The sequence below is a fragment of the Littorina saxatilis genome, linkage group LG4, assembly GCF_037325665.1.
Source record: "Littorina saxatilis isolate snail1 linkage group LG4, US_GU_Lsax_2.0, whole genome shotgun sequence".
Taxonomy (NCBI): domain Eukaryota; kingdom Metazoa; phylum Mollusca; class Gastropoda; order Littorinimorpha; family Littorinidae; genus Littorina; species Littorina saxatilis.
In genome coordinates this window covers 15,539,962-15,562,965 of record NC_090248.1, presented here as the reverse complement: position 1 = coordinate 15,562,965, position 23,004 = coordinate 15,539,962, and the positions used below count along the sequence as shown (strand labels likewise).

Sequence of the window (23,004 nt, the reverse complement as noted above, 5' to 3'; positions counted from 1 at the left end):
ACAGTTTCTAATACGTGTACCGGTGATGTACATGTCTTGCCTACACGCACTAGGAACTGAACCTATGTAATTACTAAGTTAAAACGGACTTTAAAATGTATATTAAGGGGTACGTTTACTCTATTGTCTAAAAAAAATAAAAATCGATTTTCCTCAGTCATTCCAGGTAGGATTAATATTACAAACACACTTTTGTGCATTCACATACTAGCACCGGCATCAATTAGCAACTACTCTCATGACATGTACATTACAAATGCTCCTCGGTTCCTCAAACAGCTTCCTACAAACATTCTGCCTGTCTATGTCTCTTACAATCCTTTTTACCATGAAGATACAATGTACATGTACTACCTTTTGCCAATCAGTTATTGCACACAAAACACACACACACACACTCACACACTCACACACACACACACACACACACACACACACACACACACACACACATATATATATATATACAGCCGCACTCGCCTAAACGAAACATGCTTTAAGCAAAAAACTCGGATATCTGAAACCAAGACCAATTCCCCGCTAGACCCCCCTCTTTGTAAGACTATTTCTAATTCGGATAAGCCAAACTCTGTCAAAAAATAGCTAACTCAAACACGGACATCTCAAACGTGATTTTGACAGATAAGCCAAACTCTAAACACTGTCGGAGAGACTTTTTTTTGTGTGTGCTTGAAAAACACGTCAGGAAGATAAACATATTTCGTCACGGCTATAATTATCCTACGGAAACGAACACGTCACCTGTTTTTGAGTATGCGGGGAAACTGATGACGTGTACCACATTGACCAAGAAATACACGTGTCACGTGATGCGACGTTGACATCCTTGCGGCTGCCAGCATGTTCCAAACAACTGTTGCAGTGTTCAAAAACGAGTGGCTCTCATACAAACCTCTTTTTCCAATCGAAGGAAGAGATCTTTGTAAAGAGCAAATCTACCTGAGTAATGTGCTCATTGTGAGCGAGTGGTGAAGATCAAACCACAATAAACATGCAGCGAAACAAAACATTTGCCTACAATCTATGTTTACGGAGATTTGATCTTGATTTATGACCACAGAGACAAATGGTCTAATTTTGTTTCTTTTCTTTCTTTAATGGAGAGGGCTTCATTAAGCATTACATTTATTATGATTTACTTGGAATCCTTTCAACAAAAGCGTAGTTGCTTGTGGAATCTTTGGTTTTGTTTATGAGATGTCACTGTTTTCACCATTTATTTTTACAGTTGGCTTTGAGGTATTAATAAAGCTCCACTGAAGAAAGCACTTGTAACTTGTCACTGTTTTGATCTTATTCATTTAAACACGCACACACACACACACACACACACACACACACACACACACACACACACACACGCACACACACACACACACCACGCACAGAGAAAGAGAGAGAGAGAGAGAGAGAGAGAGAGAGAGAGAGAGAGAGAGAGAGAGAAACATTCCAAGTGATTTTACACCTTATCCTGAAAAAAACTCGCTTAAGCCGAACTGCAGGGTAATTTCTCGGGAAAGGTTTGGCTTATCCGAATTCGGATATGCACAAACTCGGATAAGCGAAACTATTTTTCCTTCCCCGGGCGAGTTCGGCTTAAGCGTGTTTGACTGTATAAATATATACACTCTTTAAAAAAGTTAAGGATCGGTTAAAAAAACGGATCTAATTATACAAAATTGGCGTCCAGTCCGAGCTCGGAACAACCCTGACTGCTAATCACCGAGCAACTCGCCGAGCCTGGTGCACTCAACATGTGAGGTGGCAACGTCAGCAGTGGGCTCAGGTGTTGTTTACAGATGAGTCCCGCTTTTGCTTGGAACCATCAGGTCGCATCAGAGTGTGGAGGCGTCGCGGAGAGCGCTTCGCAGAAGGCGCTGTTCTGGAACGACAGCGTTTTGGCGGAGGCTCTGTGATGGTCTGGGGAGGGATCAGCACACGTCTAAGGACACCTCTGTACCATGTAGTTGGCAACTTGACCGGTGTCCGCTACCAGAATGAGATCCTGCAACCCCTGGTCGTTCCAGGCCTCCAAGCGATCGGCCCTCGTGCGATTCTTCAGGATGACAACCCACCTCCCCATCGCTCTGCAGCTGTAAACACCTTCATCCAGCAGGCCAGGGTCAACAGGATGCTGTGGCCAGCCAACAGCCCGGACCTGAACCCCATAGAGCACATGCGGGACGAGCTTTGTCGTCGGGTACAGCAACATCACCCTCCTCCTGCCAATCTGGGTCAACTGCTGCAATGGCTCCAGCAGCAGTGGAATGGAGTTCCCAGAGCATTCATATGCAACCTGATTCACTCCATGCGCCAACGATGTGTTGAATGCCTGGCACACAACGGAGGGCACACGCGTTATTGACACTGATTCACATTGTTGTGAATTCCATTTTCGAGGGTTGTCACGTTTGACACACTCTAGCTAAATTGTCGCTGCCGCGTTCGATCTTTGCTTTGTTAGTTCAATTATATAATTTTTAAAAAATGAAAGAATTCGGTCTTGTCTGTTTTGTGTGGCGTGCTTGTAAAAAAGTGATCCTTAACTTTTTTTGAAGAGTGTACATTTGGATTTTGCCTGACTGATTAGTTTAACAGTATCATATTTGAACTGTGGTTGACGGTATAGCGAGATGTGTTTCGGCCGACCGACAGTGTGTTGAGCGGTCCCAGTTGCTTCGTGTGTGTTTAGTTCTGAATCGAGGAGAGATACTGTAAGTAGACATTGTTTATGTTGTATTTTGCTTGTCTATGATGTGTTCTGATCGTATCAATGATGCTATAGTATGTATGTTTGTAGCTATTTGGTCCCAGTGACGTCTTAGCGTCAGTTTCGTTGTTTTGCCCGTAAGACCCAGTTTTCCCGCGCTAGCCTAGTTCTTTGTTTCGTAATAGCGTGTTCTTTGTTGTGTGCGCGTCACATGCTGTGTGACGTCACAGCTCCCCCTGTTGTAACTGGTTGTGAAGTTATCGGCCCTTGTCAGTATGTCACGCTCTGATGGTTGTAGACCGTAAGGCGTGACGCGTATTTTCAGCTAGCCATTGTGTAGGGAGTAAGGCCTGTCACCCTCTACCCCAACCCCCCTCCCTACCCCCCCCCCACCTCTCCTTTGTTAGTTCATGTACTGCTGAATGTTTGTTATGGTTATGATGATTTGTTATACAGAATGCGTTAACACTTTGTTATGTTATGTTCTTATGTTGTTTTCTTTTTTTTTGCATGTGTCAACAGACACTGCCTTCTGATATGATCCTTCTGGGTTACTTCTGGTGTACGTAAATAAAAGTCACGTTATCGCGACCTCTTGGCGTCTCATTTACGCTTCCTGGCCTATTCCCCTTCCACGTCACCCTATCACACAAATGCTGTGTAGTGTGGCACTGTGACTATCTGGAGTTAAACTGCAAAAGAGGAAATTAGCCAGCCACCAAAGCTAACTGGATGTCCGCTGGAAACTGTCCTGTGCAGTACTAGGCTGTTACGGGGCATGTGAATAATTGGCACGTTGGGCTATGTCACAGATGTTGGACTGATGTGGTGCATCATTCCGTCACACCCACACACACACACACACACACACACACACACACTACACACACACAATTACAGTAGTTAAAAACTTTATTGAAAGTATACAAATCAGGAACATTTTCTGGTGAAAGCCAGAAGTATCGGACACGCAGACTAGTGATGCAGCTCCGTACAAGATCAAGTAAGTTGAAGGCAAACAGTGCACTTACAACTCTACACTTGCCCATGTTGTGCGAGATGAGAACATATTTGGATTAAGAGAAGGGATGAGAAAAATGAGCTTGTCAACGTGGGTCTTTTTTCTCTGCTTAATAGTGTTAAGTCTATTTTTTTTTATCATAAAACAGTGTTTACATCTGAATAACTTACATAAGAACAACAGTTTACTCAGTCGCAGGAAGACCGAGGGGGGGGGGGGGGGGGGTGAGGGGTCGGTCCTCTGAGTTCTGCAATAGAAGCGCACGTTGCCGGGCGCGTGGTGACGATTGACAGGCCAATAGAAGCGGCACGTGCCGGGCGCGTGGTGACGATTGACAGGCCAATGACGTCGTCAAGATGCCACATCCTACTTCCCCTCACCAACCTTTACACAATGTCTGCATCGCGGGTCTCACTCTGCTGTGTTTGTATATTTGTCCATTGTGGTTACGACTGTGTGGATACAATCTGATTCTAGCCAAGTCTTCCCGCGTACACCATCGCGTTCATGCACTTAGATCTGCACCCAGGCTTTTACATGGGATTAGAGCATCATTCGGCATCTCAGACACATACTGACAATCTACAGCCTAGCTGCTTTCTGTGTATAGTGGGGATTTGTTGCTGAATTATTTTTTCCTAAATGGCATCTGTCAATCTTTGAATTTGATTCAGCTAAAAATTCCCATTCTGTAGTCAGGCTGTATATTTTTGCTGTGTCTGAAAAACGATGGAATCTTTTTCTGGATTATTGTATGGCTGGGGAGAATTAGAATGCTGATTCTATCAACACAATTTTTGGATATAACTATCTGAAATTAGAAGCAACGGTATATGACCAAGGAGGTCGGAAATCTAATCTCAGTCTGTTTGGATCACAATTCTGATTTCATCCAGCTAGATTCCAGTCTCAGCCATTATGAAAACAACAACAACGACAAAACCCAACTTGACAGCATAAGAAAGTACACGTTTGACATGTTTTGTGTCACAGACGTAAAATCAACAGGACTACATGGCGCACAGGAGGTCGCCGTGATTTGACGATGGTAGGAACGGCATGGGAATGGCGTCAGTCAGCTGGTTTTGATGGCTTTTGTTTGTTTGCTTGTTTCTTTTTGTTACATTTTGTCAAGTTTTTAGGTTTTGACTAAATGTTTTAACATAGAGGGGAAATCGAGACGAGGGTCGTGGTGTATGTGTGTGTGTGTGTGTGTGTGTGTGTGTGTGTCTGTGCGTGTATGTGTGTGTAGAGCGATTCAGACTAAACTACTGGACCGATCTTTATGAAATTTTACATGAGAGTTCCTGGGTATGAAATCCCCAGACATTTTTTTCATTTTTTCGATAAATGTCTTTTATGACGTCATATCCGGCTTTTTGTAAAAGTTGAGGCGGCACTGTCACACCTTCATTTTTCAATCAAATTGATTGAAATTTTGGCCAAGCAATCTTCGACGAAGGCCGGACTTCGGTATGGCATTTCAGCATGGAGGCTTAAAAATTAATTAATGACTTTGGTCGTTAAAAATCTGAAAATTGTAATTAAAATTATTTTTTTATAAAACGATCCAAAATTACTTTTATTTAATTCTTCATCATGTTCTGATTCCAAATACATATAAATATGTTATAATCGGATTAAAAACAAGCTCTGAAAATTAAAAATATAAAAATTATGATTAAAATTAAATTTCCGAAATCGTTTTAAAAACAATTTCATCTTATTCCTTGTCGGTTCCTGATTCCAAAAACATATAGATATGATATGTTTGGATTAAAAACACGCTCAGAAAGTTAAAACGAAGAGAGGTACAGTAAAGCGTGCAATGCAGCACAGCGCAACCGCTACCGCGCTGAACAGGCTCGTCACTTTCACTGCCTTTTGCACTAGCGGCGGACTACGGTCATTGTGAAAAAATGCAGTGCGTTCAGTTTCATTCTGTGAGTTCCACAGCTTGACTAAATGTAGTAATTTCGCCTTACGCGACTTGTTTTCATTGAATGTGTCTCTAAGTCTAGAGTGTATGCGTGCAGTTAGAGCGGTGTACAAGCGAGTAGTCTGTGCAGGCAGGACGCGACGACACAGCTGGCGCAATGCCTGTGTGTGGCGAGGGAGGGGTGCAGTCTAGGAGGTGGCGGCGTGGCTGTGCGTCTTGCTGGTGCGCTTGCCACCGTGGGCGTTGGCCGGGTTCCTGCACACCAGGACGGGGACGTGCGCGTGGTGCACGACGTAGTCACTGACGCTGCCCATGAAGGTCCTCCGCAGCGTGCCCTTGCCCCGGCTGCCCATCACGATGAACTCCGCCTCCTCCTCCTCCTGCACGCGCACCAGCGCGTGACCCACGTGCTTCGTGGCCACCGCTCGCACCTTGCCGTGCGCCTGCACACAGTACACCACGATGCTAGATCACGACGCTGGTCATTAGTGAAACTGACCCCTAAACACACCTACATCGAGGTCTATACTTCCCGTCATAAAAAAACAGGCAGATACGTTTAAGTGTGGATCTTTATGATGAGACCATTTATTCTAAAAAACAGTTATATGAATGGAAACGCCAATCATTCCTACCATATTCAGCCAACAGATTGATTTCAAATAAGGTAGTTACTGTTCAGTGGAACCTAGCATACAGAAACCCCCGAAATCAAATTCACAAAATCAAGTTTCCCGCAATCAAAAAATCAAAACAGCTCTCGCAAATTGTAGGGCAACAAACCCCTGGCCAAAACACACACACACGCGCGCGCGCACGCGCGCACCAACGAACCAAACGGCACGGGTTATTAAAGCTCAACTATGATTGATCCCCCAAGACACACACACAGAGCACAACCCATATTCCCCCTATCATCCTCAACCCCTATGCACAGAGCACAATTCATCCCCCCCCTTCAAGCACAACTCACCCCCACACTCACACATTTCATCCCCCCGCCACACACAGAGAGTGCAACTGATACACCTACCCTACCACCACAATCACATACAACTCACCCCATCACCCCTTGCACACATCACCCCCACCAACATACAGCACAACTCGCCCCTCCCCACGCCACATACACACTAAGAGCAATACTCACAACCGTTAACCCCATCCACCACCACACACAGCACAACTCATCCCCCTCACACATACAGCACAACTCATCCCCCTCACACATACAGCACAAATCCCCCATCCCCCTTCCACATACACAGCACAACTCACCCATCCCCCTCCCACACACACAGCACAACTCACCCCCCCTCACACACAGCTCAACTAACCCCCCTCCCACACACAGCACAACTCACCTCACACACACAGCTCAACTCATCCACCTCACACACAGCTCAACTCACCCACCTCACACACACAGCTCAACTCACCCATCCCCTTCACACAGCACAACTCACCCACCCCCACCCCCCACACCCAGCACGACTCACCCATCCCCTTCACACACACAGCACAACTCATCCCCTCACACACACAGCTCAACTCATCCACCTCACACACACAGCACATCTCATCCACCTCACACACACAGCTCAACTCATCCACCTCACACACACAGCTCAACTCACCCACCTCTCACACACAGCTCAACTCACCCACCTCACACACTCAACTCATCCACCTCACACACACAGCTCAACTCACCCACCTCACACACACAGCTCAACTCACCCATCCCCTTCACACAGCACAACTCACCCACCCCCTTCACACACACAGCACAACTCATCCCCTCACACACACAGCTCAACTCATCCACCTCACACACACAGCACAACTCATCCCCTCACACACACAGCTCAACTCATCCCCCTCACACATACACGGCTCAACTCATCCCCCTCACACACACAACACAACTCATCCCCTCACACACACAGCACAACTCATCCCCCTCACACATACACGGCTCAACTCATCCCCCTCACACATACAGCACAACTCATCCCCCTCACACATACACGGCTCAACTCATCCCCCTCACACATACACGGCTCAACTCATACCCCTCACACATACAGCACAACTCATCCCCCTCACACACACAGCACAACTCATCCCCCTCACACACACAGCTCAACTCATCCCCCTCACACACACAACACAACTCATCCCCCTCACACATACACGGCTCAACTCATCCCCCTCACACATACAGCTCAACTCATCCCCCTCACACACACAGCACAACTCATCCCCCTCACACATACAGCACAACTCATCCCCCCACACACACAGCACAACTCATCCCCCTCACACACACACAGCTCAACTCATCCCCCTCACACATACACGGCTCAACTCATCCCCCTCACACACACACACAGAACAACCCATCCCCTCACACACACAGCTCAACTCATCCCCCTCACACACACACAGCTCAACTCATCCACCTCACACACACAGCACAACTCATCCCCCTCACACACACAGAACAACCCATCCCCCATACACATACAGCACAACTCATCCCCTCACTCACACATCACAACTCATCCCCCTCACACATACAGCACAACTCATCCCCCTCACACATACACGGCTCAACTCATCCCCCTCTCACACACACACAGCACAACTCATCCCCATCACACATACAGCACAACTCATCCCCCTCACACATACAGCACAACTCACCCCCCTCACACATACACAGCTCAACTCATCCACCTCACACACACGGCTCAACTCATCCCCCTCACACACAGCACAACTCATCCCCCTCACACACACAACACAACTCATCCCCTCACACACACAGCACAACTCATCCCCCTCGCACATACAGCACAACTCATCCACCTCACACACACAGCTCAACTCATCCACCTTAAACACACAGCTCAACTCACACACCTCACACACACAGCTCAACTCATCCACCTCACACACACAGCTCAACTCACCCACCTCTCACACACAGCACAACTCATCCCCTCACACACACTGTACAACTCTTCCCCCTCACACACACACACAACACAACTCATCCCCCTCACACACAGCACAACCCATCCCCCTCACACACACAGCACAACTTATCCCCCTCACACATTCAGCTCAACTCATCCCCTCACACACAGAGCACAACTCATCCCCTCACACACACAGCACAACTCTTCCCCCTCACCCAAACACAGCACAACTCATCCCCCTCACACACAGCACAACCCATCCCCCTCACACACACAGCACAACCCATCCCCCTCACACACACAGCACAACTCATCCCCCTCACACACACAGCACAACTCATCCCCTCACACACACAGCACAACTCATCCCCCTCACACACACACAGCACAACTCATCCCCTCACACACACACAGCACAACCCATCCCCCTCACACACACAGCACACCTCATCCCCCTCACACACACACAGCACAACTCATCCCCCTCACACACAGCACAACCCATCCCCCTCACACACACAGCACAACTCATCCCCCTCACACACAGCACAACCCATCCACCTCACACACAGCACAACTCATCCCCCTCACACACAGCACAACCCATCCCCCTCACACACAGCACAACTCAACCCCCTCACACACAGCACAACTCATCCCCCTCACACACAGCACAACCCATCCCCCTCACACACAGCACAACTCATCCCCCTCACACACAGCACAACCCATCCCCCTCACACACAGCACAACTCATCCCCCTCACACACACAGCACAACTCATCCCCCTCACACACAGCACAACCCACCCCCCACACACACAGCACAACCCATCCCCCTCACACACAGCACAACTCATCCCCCTCACACACACACAGCACAACTCATCCCCCTCACACACAGCACAACCCATCCCCCTCACTTACAGCACAACCCATCCCCCTCACACATACAGCACAACTCATCCCCCTCACACACAGCACAACTCATCCCCCTCACACATACAGCACAACTCATCCCCCTCACACACACAGCACAACTCATCCCCCTCACACACAGCACAACCCATCCCCCTCACACACACAGCACAACTCATCCCCCTCACACATACAGCTCAACTCATCCCCTCACACACACAGCACAACTCATCCCCTCACACACACAGCACAACTCTTCCCCCTCACACACACAGCACAACCCATCCCCCACACACACACACAGCACAACTCATCCCCCTCACACACAGCACAACTCATCCCCCTCACACACAGCACAACCCATCCCCCTCACCCACAGCACAACTCATCCCCCTCACACACAGCACAACTCATCCCCCTCACACACAGCACAACCCATCCCCCTCACACACAGCACAACCCATCCCCCTCACACACAGCACAACTCATCCCCCTCACACACAGCACAACCCACCCCCCTCACACACAGCACAACTCATCCCCCTCACACACACAAAGCACAACTCATCCCCCTCACACACAGCACAACCCATCCCCCTCACATACAGCACAACCCATCCCCCTCACACATACAGCACAACTCATCCCCCTCACACACAGCACAACTCATCCCCCTCACACATACAGCTCAACTCATCCCCCTCACACACACAGCACAACTCATCCCCCTCACACACACAGCACAACTCATCCCCCTCACACACAGCACAACCCATCCCCCTCACACACAGCACAACCCATCCCCCTCACACACACAGCACAACTCATCCCCCTCACACACAGCACAACCCATCCCCATCACACTTACAGCACAACTCATCCCCCTCACACACAGCACAACTCATCCCCCTCACACATACAGCTCAACTCATCCCCCTCACACACACACACAGCAAAACTCATCCCCCTCACACACACAGCACAACCCATCCCCCTCACACACAGCACAACCCATCCCCCTCACACACAGCACAACTCATCCCCTCACACACACACAGCTCAACTCATCCCCCTCGCACACAGCTCAACTCACCCCCATCACACACAGCACAACTCATCCTCCTCACACACACATCACAACCCATCCCCCTCACACACATCACAACTCATCCCCCTCACACACAGCGCAACTCACCCCCCTCACACACAGCACAACTCACCCATCCCCCTCACACACAGCACAACTCACCCATCCCCCTCACACACAGCACAACTCATCCCCCTCACACACAGCACAACTCACCCATCCCCCTCACACACAGCACAACTCATCCCCTCACACACACACAGCTCAACTCATCCCCCTCGCACACTGCTCAACTCGCCCCCATCACACACAGCACAACTCATCCCCCTCACACACAGCACAACTCATCCACCTCACACACACACAGCACAACTCATCCTTCTCACTCACAGCACAATCCACCCCCCTCACACACAGCACAACCCATCCCCCTCACACATACAGCACAACTCATCAACCTCACACACACAGCACAACTCATCCCCCTCACACATACAGTTCAACTCATCCCCCTTACACACACACAGCACAACTCATCCCCCTCACACACAGCACAACCCATCCCCCTCACACATACAGCACAACTCATCCCCTTCACACACACAGCACAACTCATCCCCCTCACACACACAGCACAACTCATCCCCCTCACACACAGCACAACCCATCCCCCTCACACACAGCACATCTCATCCCCCTCACACACACAGCACAACTCATCCCCCTCACACACAGCACAACCCACCCCCCTCACACACAGCACAACTCATCCCCCTCACACACACAGCACAACTCATCCCCCTCACACATACAGCTCAACTCATCCCCCTCCCACACAACACAACCCATCCCCATCACACACACAGCACAACTCATCCCCCTCACACACACAGCACAACTCATCCCCCTCACACACAGCACAACCCATCCCTTTCACACATACAGCACAACCCATCCCCCTCACACACAGCACAACTCATCCCCTTCACACACACAGCACAACTCATCCCCTTCACACAGACAGCTCAACTCATCCCCCTCACACACACACAGCACAACTCATCCCCCTCACACATACAGCACAACTCATCCCCCTCACACACAGCCCAATCCATCCCCCTCACACATACAGCACAACTCATCCCCCTCACACATACAGCACAACTCATCCCCCTCACACATACACGGCTCTACTCATCCACCTTAAACACACAGCTCAACTCACCCACCTCACACACACAACACAACTCATCCCCTCACACACACAGCACAACCCATCCCCCTCACACATACAGCACAACTCATCCCCTCACACACACACAGCTCAGCTCATCCCCCTCACGAATACACGGCTCAACTCATCCCCCTCACACACACACAGCACAACTCATCCCCCTCACACACACACAGCTCAACTCATCCCCCTCGCACACACAGCACAACCCATCCCCTCACACACACAGCTCAACTCATCCCCCTCACACACACACAGCTCAACTCATCCACCTCACACACACAGCACAACTCATCCCCCTCACACACACAGACCAACCCATCCCCCTTACACTTACAGCACAACTCATCCCCTCACACACACGTCACAACTCATCCCCCTCACACATACAGCACAACTCATCCCCCTCACACATACACGGCTCAACTCATCCCCCTCACACACACACACAGCACAACTCATCCCCATCACACATACAGCACAACTCATCCCCCTCACACATACAGCACAACTCACCCCCCTCAAACATACACGGCTCAACTCATCCCCCTCACACACACAGCACAACTCATCCCCCTCGCACATACAGCACAACTCATCCACCTCACACACACAGCTCAACTCATCCACCTCAAACACACAGCTCAACTCATCCCCCTCACACACAGCACAACCCATCCCCCTCACACACACAGCTCAACTCACCCACCTCTCACACACAGCACAACTCATCCCCTCATACACACAGCACAACTCTTCCCCCTCACACACACACACAGCACAACTCATCCCCCTCACACACAGCACAACCCATCCCCCTCACACACACAGCACAACTCACCCCCCCCCCCCACACACATACAGCTCAACTCATCCCCTCACACACACAGCACAACTCATCCCCTCAAACACACAGCACAACTCTTCCCCCTCACACACACACAGCACAACTCATCCCCCTCACACACAGCACAACCCATCCCCCTCACACACACAGCACAACCCATCCCCTTCATACACACAGCTCAACTCATCCCCCTCACACACAGCACAACCCATCCCCCTCACACACAGCACAACTCATCCCCCTCACACACACACAGCACAACTCATCCCCCTCACACACAGCACAACCCATCCCCCTCATATACAGCACAACCCATCCCCCTCACACATACAGCACAACTCATCCCCCTCACACACAGCACAACTCATCCCCCTCACACATACAGCTCAACTCATCCCCCTCTCACACACACAGCACAACTCAACCCCCTCACACACAGCACAACCCATCCCCCTCACACAAAGCACAACCCATCCCCCTCACACACACAGCACAACTCATCCCCCTCACACACTGCACAACCCATCCCCATCACACTTACAGCACAACTCATCCCCCTCAAACACACAGCACAACTCATCCCCCTCACACATACAGCTCAACTCATCCCCCTCACACACACACACCAAAACTCATCCCCTTCACACACACAGCACAACCCATCCCCCTCACACACAGCACAACATCCCCCTCACACACAGCACAACTCATCCCCTCACACACACACAGCTCAACTCATCCCCCTCGCACACAGCACAACTCATCCCCCTCACACACACATCACAACCCATCCCCCTCATACAAATCACAACTCATCCCCTTCACACACAGCGCAACTCATCCCCCTCACACACAGCACAACTCACCCATCCCCCTCACACACAGCACAACTCACCCATCCCCCTCACACACAGCACAACTCATCCCCCTCATACACAGCACAACTCACCCATCCCCCTCACACACAGCACAACTCATCCCCTCACACACACACAGCTCAACTCATCCCCCTCGCACACTGCTTAACTCGCCCCCATCACACACAGCACAACTCATCCCCCTCACACACAGCACAACCCATCCCCCTCACACACAGCACAACTCATCCCCCTCACACACACACACAGCACAACTCATCCTCCTCACACACAGCACAACCCACCCCCCTCACACACAGCACAACCCATCCCCCTCACACATACAGCACAACTCATCCCCCTCACACACACAGCACAACTCATCCCCCTCACACACAGCACAATCCATCCCCCTCACACACACAGCACAACTCATCCCCCTCACACACAGCACAACCCATCCACCTCACACACAGCACAACTCATCCCCCTCACACACAGCACAACCCATCCCCCTCACACACAGCACAACTCATCCCCTTCACACACACACAGCACAACTCATCCCCCTCACACACAGCACAACCCATCCCCCTCATATACAGCACAACCCATCCCCCTCACACATACAGCACAACTCATCCCCCTCACACACAGCACAACTCATCCCCCTCACACATACAGCTCAACTCATCCCCCTCTTACACACACAGCACAACTCATCCCCCTCACACACAGCGCAACTTACCCATCCCCCTTACACACAGCACAACCCATCCCCCTCACACACACAGCACAACTCATCCCCCTCACACACTGCACAACCCATCCCCATCACACTTACAGCACAACTCATCCCCCTCACACACAGCACAACTCATCCCCCTCACACATACAGCTCAACTCATACCTTTCACACACACACACCAAAACTCATCCCCTTCACACACACAGCACAACCCATCCCCCTCACACACAGCACAACATCCCCCTCACACACAGCACAACTCATCCCCTCACACACACACACCAAAACTCATCCCCTTCACACACACACAGCTCAACTCACCCCCCTCACACACAGCACAACCCATCCCCCTCACACACACAGCATAACTCATCCCCCTCACACACAGCACAACCCATCCACCTCACACACAGCACAACTCACCCCCCTCACACACAGCACAACCCATCCCCCTCACACACAGCACAACTCATCCCCTTCACACACACACAGCACAACTCATCCCCCTCACACACAGCACAACCCATCCCCCTCATATACAGCACAACTCATCCCCCTCACACACAGCACAACTCACCCATCCCCCTCACACACAGCACAACTCACCCATGCCCCTCACACACAGCACAACTCATCCCCCTCACACACAGCACAACTCATCCCCCTCACACACAGCGCAACTCATCCCCCTCACACACAGCACAACTCACCCATCCCCCTCACACACAGCACAACTCACCCATGCCCCTCACACACAGCGCAACTCATCCCCCTTACACACAGCACAACTCACCCATCCCCCTCACACACAGCACAACTCATCCCCTCACACACACACAGCTCAACTCATCCCCCTCGCACACAGCTCAACTCACCTCCATCACACACATCACAACTCATCCCCCTCACACACACATCACAACCCATCCCCCTCACACACATCACAACCCATCCCCCTCACACACAGCACAACTCATCCCCCTCACACACAGCGCAACTTACCCATCCCCCTTCCACACAGCACAACTCACTCATCCCCCTCACACACAGCACAACTCACCCATCCCTCTCACACACAACACAACCCATCCCCCTCACACACACAGCACAACCCATCCCCCTCACACACACATTACAACCCATCCCCCTCACACACACAGCACAACTCATCCCCCTCACACATACAGCTCAACTCATCCCCCTCACACACAGCACAACCCATCCCCCTCACACATACAACTCAACTCATCCCCCTCACACACAGCACAACCCATCCCCCTCACACACAGCACAACTCATCCCCTCACACACACACACACAGCTCAACTCATCCCCTCGCACACAGCTCAACTCACCCCCATCGCACACAGCACAACTCATCCGCCTCACACACACACATCACAACCCATCCCCCTCACACACAGCACAACTCATCCCCCTCACACACAGCGCAACTCATCCCCCTCACACACAGCACAACTCACCCATCCCCCTCACACACAGCACAACTCACCCATGCCCCTCACACACAGCACAACTCACCCATGCCCCTCACACACAGCACAACTCATCCCCCTCACACACAGCACAACTCATCCCCCTCACACACAGCGCAACTCATCCCCCTCACACACAGCACAACTCACCCATCCCCCTCACACACAGCACAACTCACCCATGCCCCTCACACACAGCGCAACTCATCCCCCTCACACACAGCACAACTCACCCATCCCCTTCACACACAGCACAACTCATCCCCTCACACACACAGCTCAACTCATCCCCCTCACACACAGCTCAACTCACCTCCATCACACACATCACAACTCATCCCCCTCACACACACATCACAACCCATCCCCCTCACACACATCACAACCCATCCCCCTCACACACAGCACAACTCATCCCCCTCACACACATCACAACCCATCCTCCTCACACACATCACAACCCATCCCCCTCACACACAGCACAACTCATCCCCCTCACACATACACAGCACAACTCATCCCCCTCACACACATCACAACCCATCCCCCTCACACACAGCACAACTCATCCCCCTCACACACATCACAACCCATCCCCCTCACACACATCACAACCCATCCCCCTCACACACAGCACAACTCATCCCCCTCACACACATCACAACCCATCCCCCTCACACACATCACAACCCATCCCCCTCACACACAGCACAACTCATCCCCCTCACACACATCACAACCCATCCCCCTCACACACATCACAACCCATCCCCCTCACACACATCACAACCCATCCCCCTCACACACAGCACAACTCATCCCCCTCACACACATCACAACCCATCCCCCTCACACACATCACAACCCATCCCCCTCACACACATCACAACCCATCCCCCTCACACACAGCACAACTCATCCCCCTCACACACATCACAACCCATCCCCCTCACACACAGCACAACTCATCCCCCTCACACACAGCGCAACTTACCCATCGCCCTTATTAACAGCACAACTCACTCATCCCCCTCACACACAGCACAACTCACCCATCCCCCTCACACACAGCACAACTCACTCCCTCTCCCACAAACAGCACGACTCACCCATCCCCCTCACACTCAGCGCAACTCACCCCCCCTCCCAGATACATCACAACTCACCCATCCCCCTCACACTCAGCACAACTCACCCCCCTCCCACATACAGCACAACTCACCCATCCCCCTCACACTCAGCACAACTCACCCCCCTCCCACATATAGCACAACTCATCCACCCCCCTCACACATACAGCACGACTCACCCATCCCCCTCACACACAGCACAACTCACCCATCCCCCTCACACTCAGCACAACTCCCCCCCCTCCCACATATAGCACAACTCATCCACCCCCCTCACACATACAGCACGACTCACCCATCCCCCTCACACACAGCACGACTCACCCCCCTCCCACACACAGCACAACTCACCCATCCCCCTCGCACACACAGCACGACTCACCCATCCCCCTCCCACATATAGCACAACTCATCCACCCCCCTCACACACACCTCACCCCCAGTGTCAGCAGCTTGTCCCTGTATTTCTCCAGCAGTTTGTGCAGCTCGTCCTGTTCCTCCTTCATCATGGTGCTCAGCTTCTCCCGATCAAACTGGAAGGCGTCTGCACACGTAGTTCATCAAGTCTTGAGACTCGGCAAGCCCTGACAACAAGTGCCTTGTGCTCTCGTCACCATAACCCCTACTGCTGACATTACACCCCGGGCACAGTTTGGCCACCTTCTCATGACGCTTTGTGGTTAGCGGCCAATGAAGGTAGTTAGAAAGTACGGCCCCCATCATTTGACAACCTTCGCCGGTCGTCGTGGGTCCGTGTGGACCCAGAAGGGTGTTTAATTGCAAATATCTCTTAAACCAGTTGGAATTTTTTTAATGAGCTTTTAAGAATGCCTCAGACACCTAAAGAGCTCTTATGTCCTAAAAGATCATTAAATTTCAACTAGAAGTAATTATAAAAACAAAGGTCAAATTTAGACTACACACGGAAGACATCGTGGGGCCGTGCGGACCCATGTTTCTCAAACAGAAGGAACTTACATAAAAACTAGGGAGAGAAGTCGCAAACCTTCAGGTATTGGCTCTAAACATCATTTTCTATGATCTGTTTAATTTTGGAGTTGATAAGCAAGTCGCGTGGAGCGAAATTAATACATAACAATGTGGGTCACACGGCCCCACGACGTCTACAGAAGGGAATTCACGTTTTTCCTTTTTTGAGAAGCTTTAGTCCGCACGGTAATAATTAAATTAATAATTTAATTTAATTACTTCTCGCGAAAATTTAACCAAGGCGTCTACGGAAGAGTATGCATATTTTTTTCTTGTTTGAGAAGCATGGGTCCGCACGGCCCCACGATGTCTTCCGTGTGTAGTCGATAACCCGGTCGGGCGAAGGTTAAAATCGCCCCTCCGGTGCCTGAGTGGTGTCTTGACCACTGAACAACAGCCCCAGTCTACCTTCACGACAAACTTGGAGGCTCTGTCAGCAAACAGCCGTGGTGTTTGACCTCCGTTGAACGTTGTCATCCTATCCTGTCCTATCGGGGACGCATTGATCCAAAGCTGTGCGGTATGCGTGTACATCGATAGTACAAATAGCGACAGGCTGCAGGTTCCTTCCGCGCCTGCTTGTGGCTTGACAGAGCCATGGTTACATGTAAAGGTCATTATGTAGTCGAACAAAATATGTGCACACAAACTATGAAGACAACTGTGGCACCCCAACTACCTGTCGATTTTTAGTCTGCTAACAGCACTGTCACTGTCACATACAAGCGCGGTCTCGGAGAAACACTGACAGTCTCGATCTGTGTAAAATGTCATATTTTGGTCAAAAATACAAATAACGTATAAAATAAACTTTGTTTTGAGTTTGTAAAATAGAATGTCAGCTCCCTGGGAAGCGGTTTTTGACTTTTTACATTTAGTCAAGTTTTGACTAAATGTTTTAACATAGAGGGGGAATCGAGACGAGGGTCGTGGTGTGTGTGTGTGTGTGTGTGTGTGTGTGTGTGTGTGTGTGTGTGTGTGTGTGTGTCTGTGTGTCTGTGCGTGTGTGTGTGTAGAGCGATTCAGAGTAAACTACTGGACCGATCTTTATGAAATTTTACATGAGAGTTCCTGGGTATGATATCCCCAGACATTTTTTTCTTTTTTGCGATAAATGTATTTTATGACGTCATATCCGGCTTTTTGTAAAAGTTGAGGCGGCACTGTCACACCCTCAATTTTCAATCAAATTTATTGAAATTTTGGCCAAGCAATCTTCGACGAAGGCCGGACTTCGGTATTGCATTTCAGCATGGAGGCTTACAAATTAATTAATGACTTTGGTCATTAAAAATCTGAAAATTGTAATTAAAATTATTTTTTTATAAAACGATCCAAAATTACTTTTATTTTATTCTTCATCATGTTCTGATTCCAAAAACATATAAATATGTTATATTCGGATTAAAAACAAGCTCTGAAAATTAAAAATATAAAAATTATGATTAAAATTAAATTTCCGAAATCGTTTTAAAAACTATTTCATCTTATTCCTTGTCGGTTCCTGATTCCAAAAATATATAGATATGATATGTTTGGATTAAAAACACGCTCAGAAAGTTAAAACGAAGAGAGGTACAGTAAAGCGTGCTATGAAGCACAGCGCAACCGCTACCGCGCCAAACAGGCTCGTCACTTTCACTGCCTTTTGCACTAGCGGCGGACTACGTTCAGTTTCATTCTGTGAGTTCTACAGCTTGACTAAATGTAGTAATTTCGCCTTACGCGACTTGTTTTTATATTTAGTCAAGTTTTGACTAAATATTTTAACATCGAGGGGGAATCGAAACGAGGGTCGTGGTGTATGTGCGTGTGTGCGTGTGTGTGTCTGTGTGTGTGTGTGTGTAGAGCGATTCAGACTAAACTACTGGACCGATCTTTATGAAATTTGACATGAGAGTTCCTGGGTATGAAATCCCCGAACGTTTTTTTCAGTTTTTTGATAAATGTCTTTGATGACGTCATATCCGGCTTTTCGTGAAAGTTGAGGCGGCACTGTCACGCCCTCATTTTTCAACCAAATTGGTTGAAATTTTGGTCAAGTACTCTTCGACGAAGCCCGGGATTCGGTATTGCATTTCAGCTTGGTGGCTTAAAAATTAATTAATGACTTTGGTCATTAAAAATCTGAAAATTGTAAAAAAAATTAAAAATTTATAAAACGATCCAAATTTACGTTTATCTTATTCTCCATCATTTGCTGATTCCAAAAACATATCAATATGTTATATTTGGATTAAAAACAAGCTCTGAAAATTAAATATATAAAAATTATTATCAAATTTTTTTTTTCGAAATCAATTTAAAAACACTTTCATCGTATTCCTTGTCGGTTCCTGATTCCAAAAATATATAGATATGATATGTTTGGATTAAAAACACGCTCAGAAAGTTAAAACGAAGAGAGGTACAGAAAAGCGTGCTATCCTTCTTAGCGCAACGAATACCCCGCTCTTCTTGTCAATTCCACGGGCACTGCCTTTGCCACGGGCGGTGGAGTGACGATGCTACGAGTATACGGTCTTGCTGCGTTCAGTTTCATTCTGTGAGTTCGACAGCTACTTGACTAAATATTGTATTTTCGCCTTACGCGACTTGTTATATTTAGTCAAGTTTTGACTAAATATTTTAACATCGAGGGGGAATCGAAACGAGGGTATGGTGTATGTGCGTGCGTGTGTGTGTGTGTGTGTGTAGAGCGATTCAGACTAAACTACTGGACCGATCTTTATGAAATTTGACATGAGAGTTCCTGGGTATGAAATCCCCGAACGTTTTTTTCCTTTTTTTGATAAATGTCTTTGATGACGTCATATCCGGCTTTTCGTGAAAGTTGAGGCGGCACTGTCACGCCCTCATTTTTCAACCAAATTGGTTGAAATTTTGGTCAAGTAATCTTCGACGAAGCCCGGGGTTCGGTATTGTATTTCAGCTTGGTGGCTTAAAAATTAATTAATGACTTTGGTCATTAAAAATCGGAAAATTGTAAAAAAAAATAAAAATTTATAAAACGATCCAAATTTACGTTTATCTTATTCTCCATCATTTGCTGATTCCAAAAACATATAAATATGTTATATTTGGATTAAAAACAAGCTCTGAAAATTAAATATATAAAAATTATTATCAAAATTAAATTGTCCAAATCAATTTAAAAACACTTTCATCTTATTCCTTGTCGGTTCCTGATTCCAAAAACATATAGATATGATATGTTTGGATTAAAAACACGCTCAGAAAGTTAAAACAAAGAGAGGTACAGAAAAGCGTGCTATCCTTCACAGCGCAACTACTACCCCGCACTTCTTGTCAATTTCACTGCCTATGCCGTGAGCGGTGGACTACGAGTATACGGTCTTGCTGCGTTGCATTGCGTTCAGTTTCATTCTGTGAGTTCTACAGCTTGCCTAAATGTAGTAATTTCGCCTTACGCGACTTGTTTTTTAGTGTTTGTGTGATTGCACGGTAGGAAATTTGTAAATCATTGTTTTTGACGAGAACGCTTCTTCGATACCTTTATAGTTACCTCATTCATAGAACCATTACTGAATCCGCGTTACGTTTTTTCAGCTCCATTGAACGCCCTGAAAATTCGGCATAATAAAATATTTCAGATTGGAGTCATTGAACAAAAAAACAACTTTTTTTTTAGACGTGTGTGTATGTATGTGTGTGTTGTAATTCAGTTCCATCAAAACGTCTGTGTTTGTATTCATCTTCGTTTCTTTGACCACCGACTGATGACATACGATGCGTTTTGCTTGTCTTTTATTTTTCTTCAGTCTCTTGGTTTTGCTGGTTCATTTCAACGCCTGTTCATATAGGCCCTACCCCTCCGAAGAAGAGTGGATAGACATATGGAGCTTTATCCCCAGACAAAAGGTCCCTGTGCGCTGTCCGGTCAGCGAGTCTGTATAAGGTGTCAGTAACAAAGCACCAGGACATGACAGTGCACACAGAGAAGGAAGCAAACGTGCAGAGCACAACACGCCAGGCCCTCTTTCTTCTTATATCCAGGGGTGTATGCGTACTAGTCAAACACACACACAAAATAACTCGATGTGTGACTTGAGATTCCTTCAGTGACAGCTGAACGGTGACTCGATGATTACTGAAGATGTAGTCTGTCAACTGTGCGTGTTTGCGAGCGAGCCGAGCGCGTGTCTGTGTATAAGTGTGTGTGTGTGTGTGTCAGTTTGTGTGTGTGCGTGTTTGTGTATGTGTACTGCTTGTGTGTGCGTGTGTGTGTTTGTATGTGTGTCTGCGTGTGTGCTTTCGTGTATGTGTGCGTGCTTGTGTGTGTGGGTGTTATTAAGGATTGAGGTGTGAGTATAGACATGCTGTGAAGCGCCAGAGCAAGACGAGGCGAGACAGTGAGAGAGATCAGCACTCACTGTGGCGCATGGGATCGTCCACCTCCGGACAGTTGAGCAGGACCACGTAGTCCTCGTGGTGCCAGACATGGTCCAGGTACCCTGCAGGACGAGACAACTGACTGTAGCAGCCTGGCCACACGCCTCTCACACTCAACATACATTCCTTCCCCTCTAAACCATTAGGCTTTAATCACCATACATTCATGACAGATTTTCACATGGAAAAGAGCATCCTTCCACTTGGACACATACCAACACTCTGCAGTCTGCCCGCTTCCTGTCAAGTTTGGGACATTTGTGCTGATTCAGTGAATGTCGTGCCTGACACGCGTGGTTAACGTTTGTGCACGAGATGGGAGGTGTGAGCAAGGGCCACGTGAGCACACCGGTCGCCCTGGTCTTGTTTCCATGGTTTGCCGCGTGTCTGTGGTCTGCCGGTTTCACGGTCTTGTCATGTGCTCATACCTGCCACTGTAAAGTACTGGCAACATTCGAGTTTTTATTTTTTTTGATAAAGGCATATCTACTTTGGGACTGTTTACGCCGTACTGGTTAGCCTAGTTTTTAAAGTAAGCCTACTCTGCGGATGAAGAGGTTTGTATTATGATGGTGTGTTGCATAACTGTACAGTGAAACACTCATAC

The 23,004-nt window shown here is 48.7% G+C and overlaps 1 protein-coding gene across 2 annotated transcripts in view; it reads right to left on the bottom strand.

The window, feature by feature from the left end:
- Positions 1–3,625: 3,625 nt before the first annotated feature.
- Positions 3,626–23,004, bottom strand: part of LOC138964074 (uncharacterized) — a 30,401-nt gene continuing 11,022 nt past the window's right edge. For both annotated transcript variants that reach the window (XM_070335963.1, XM_070335964.1), the window contains exons 3-5: positions 22,379–22,459; positions 17,432–17,538; positions 3,626–6,134 (exon numbers count right to left, since the gene is read on the bottom strand). In XM_070335963.1, the coding sequence (XP_070192064.1) occupies positions 5,880–6,134; positions 17,432–17,538; positions 22,379–22,459 (443 nt within the window). In that variant the 3' untranslated portion in view covers positions 3,626–5,879. The remainder of the gene's footprint in view (positions 6,135–17,431; positions 17,539–22,378; positions 22,460–23,004) is intronic.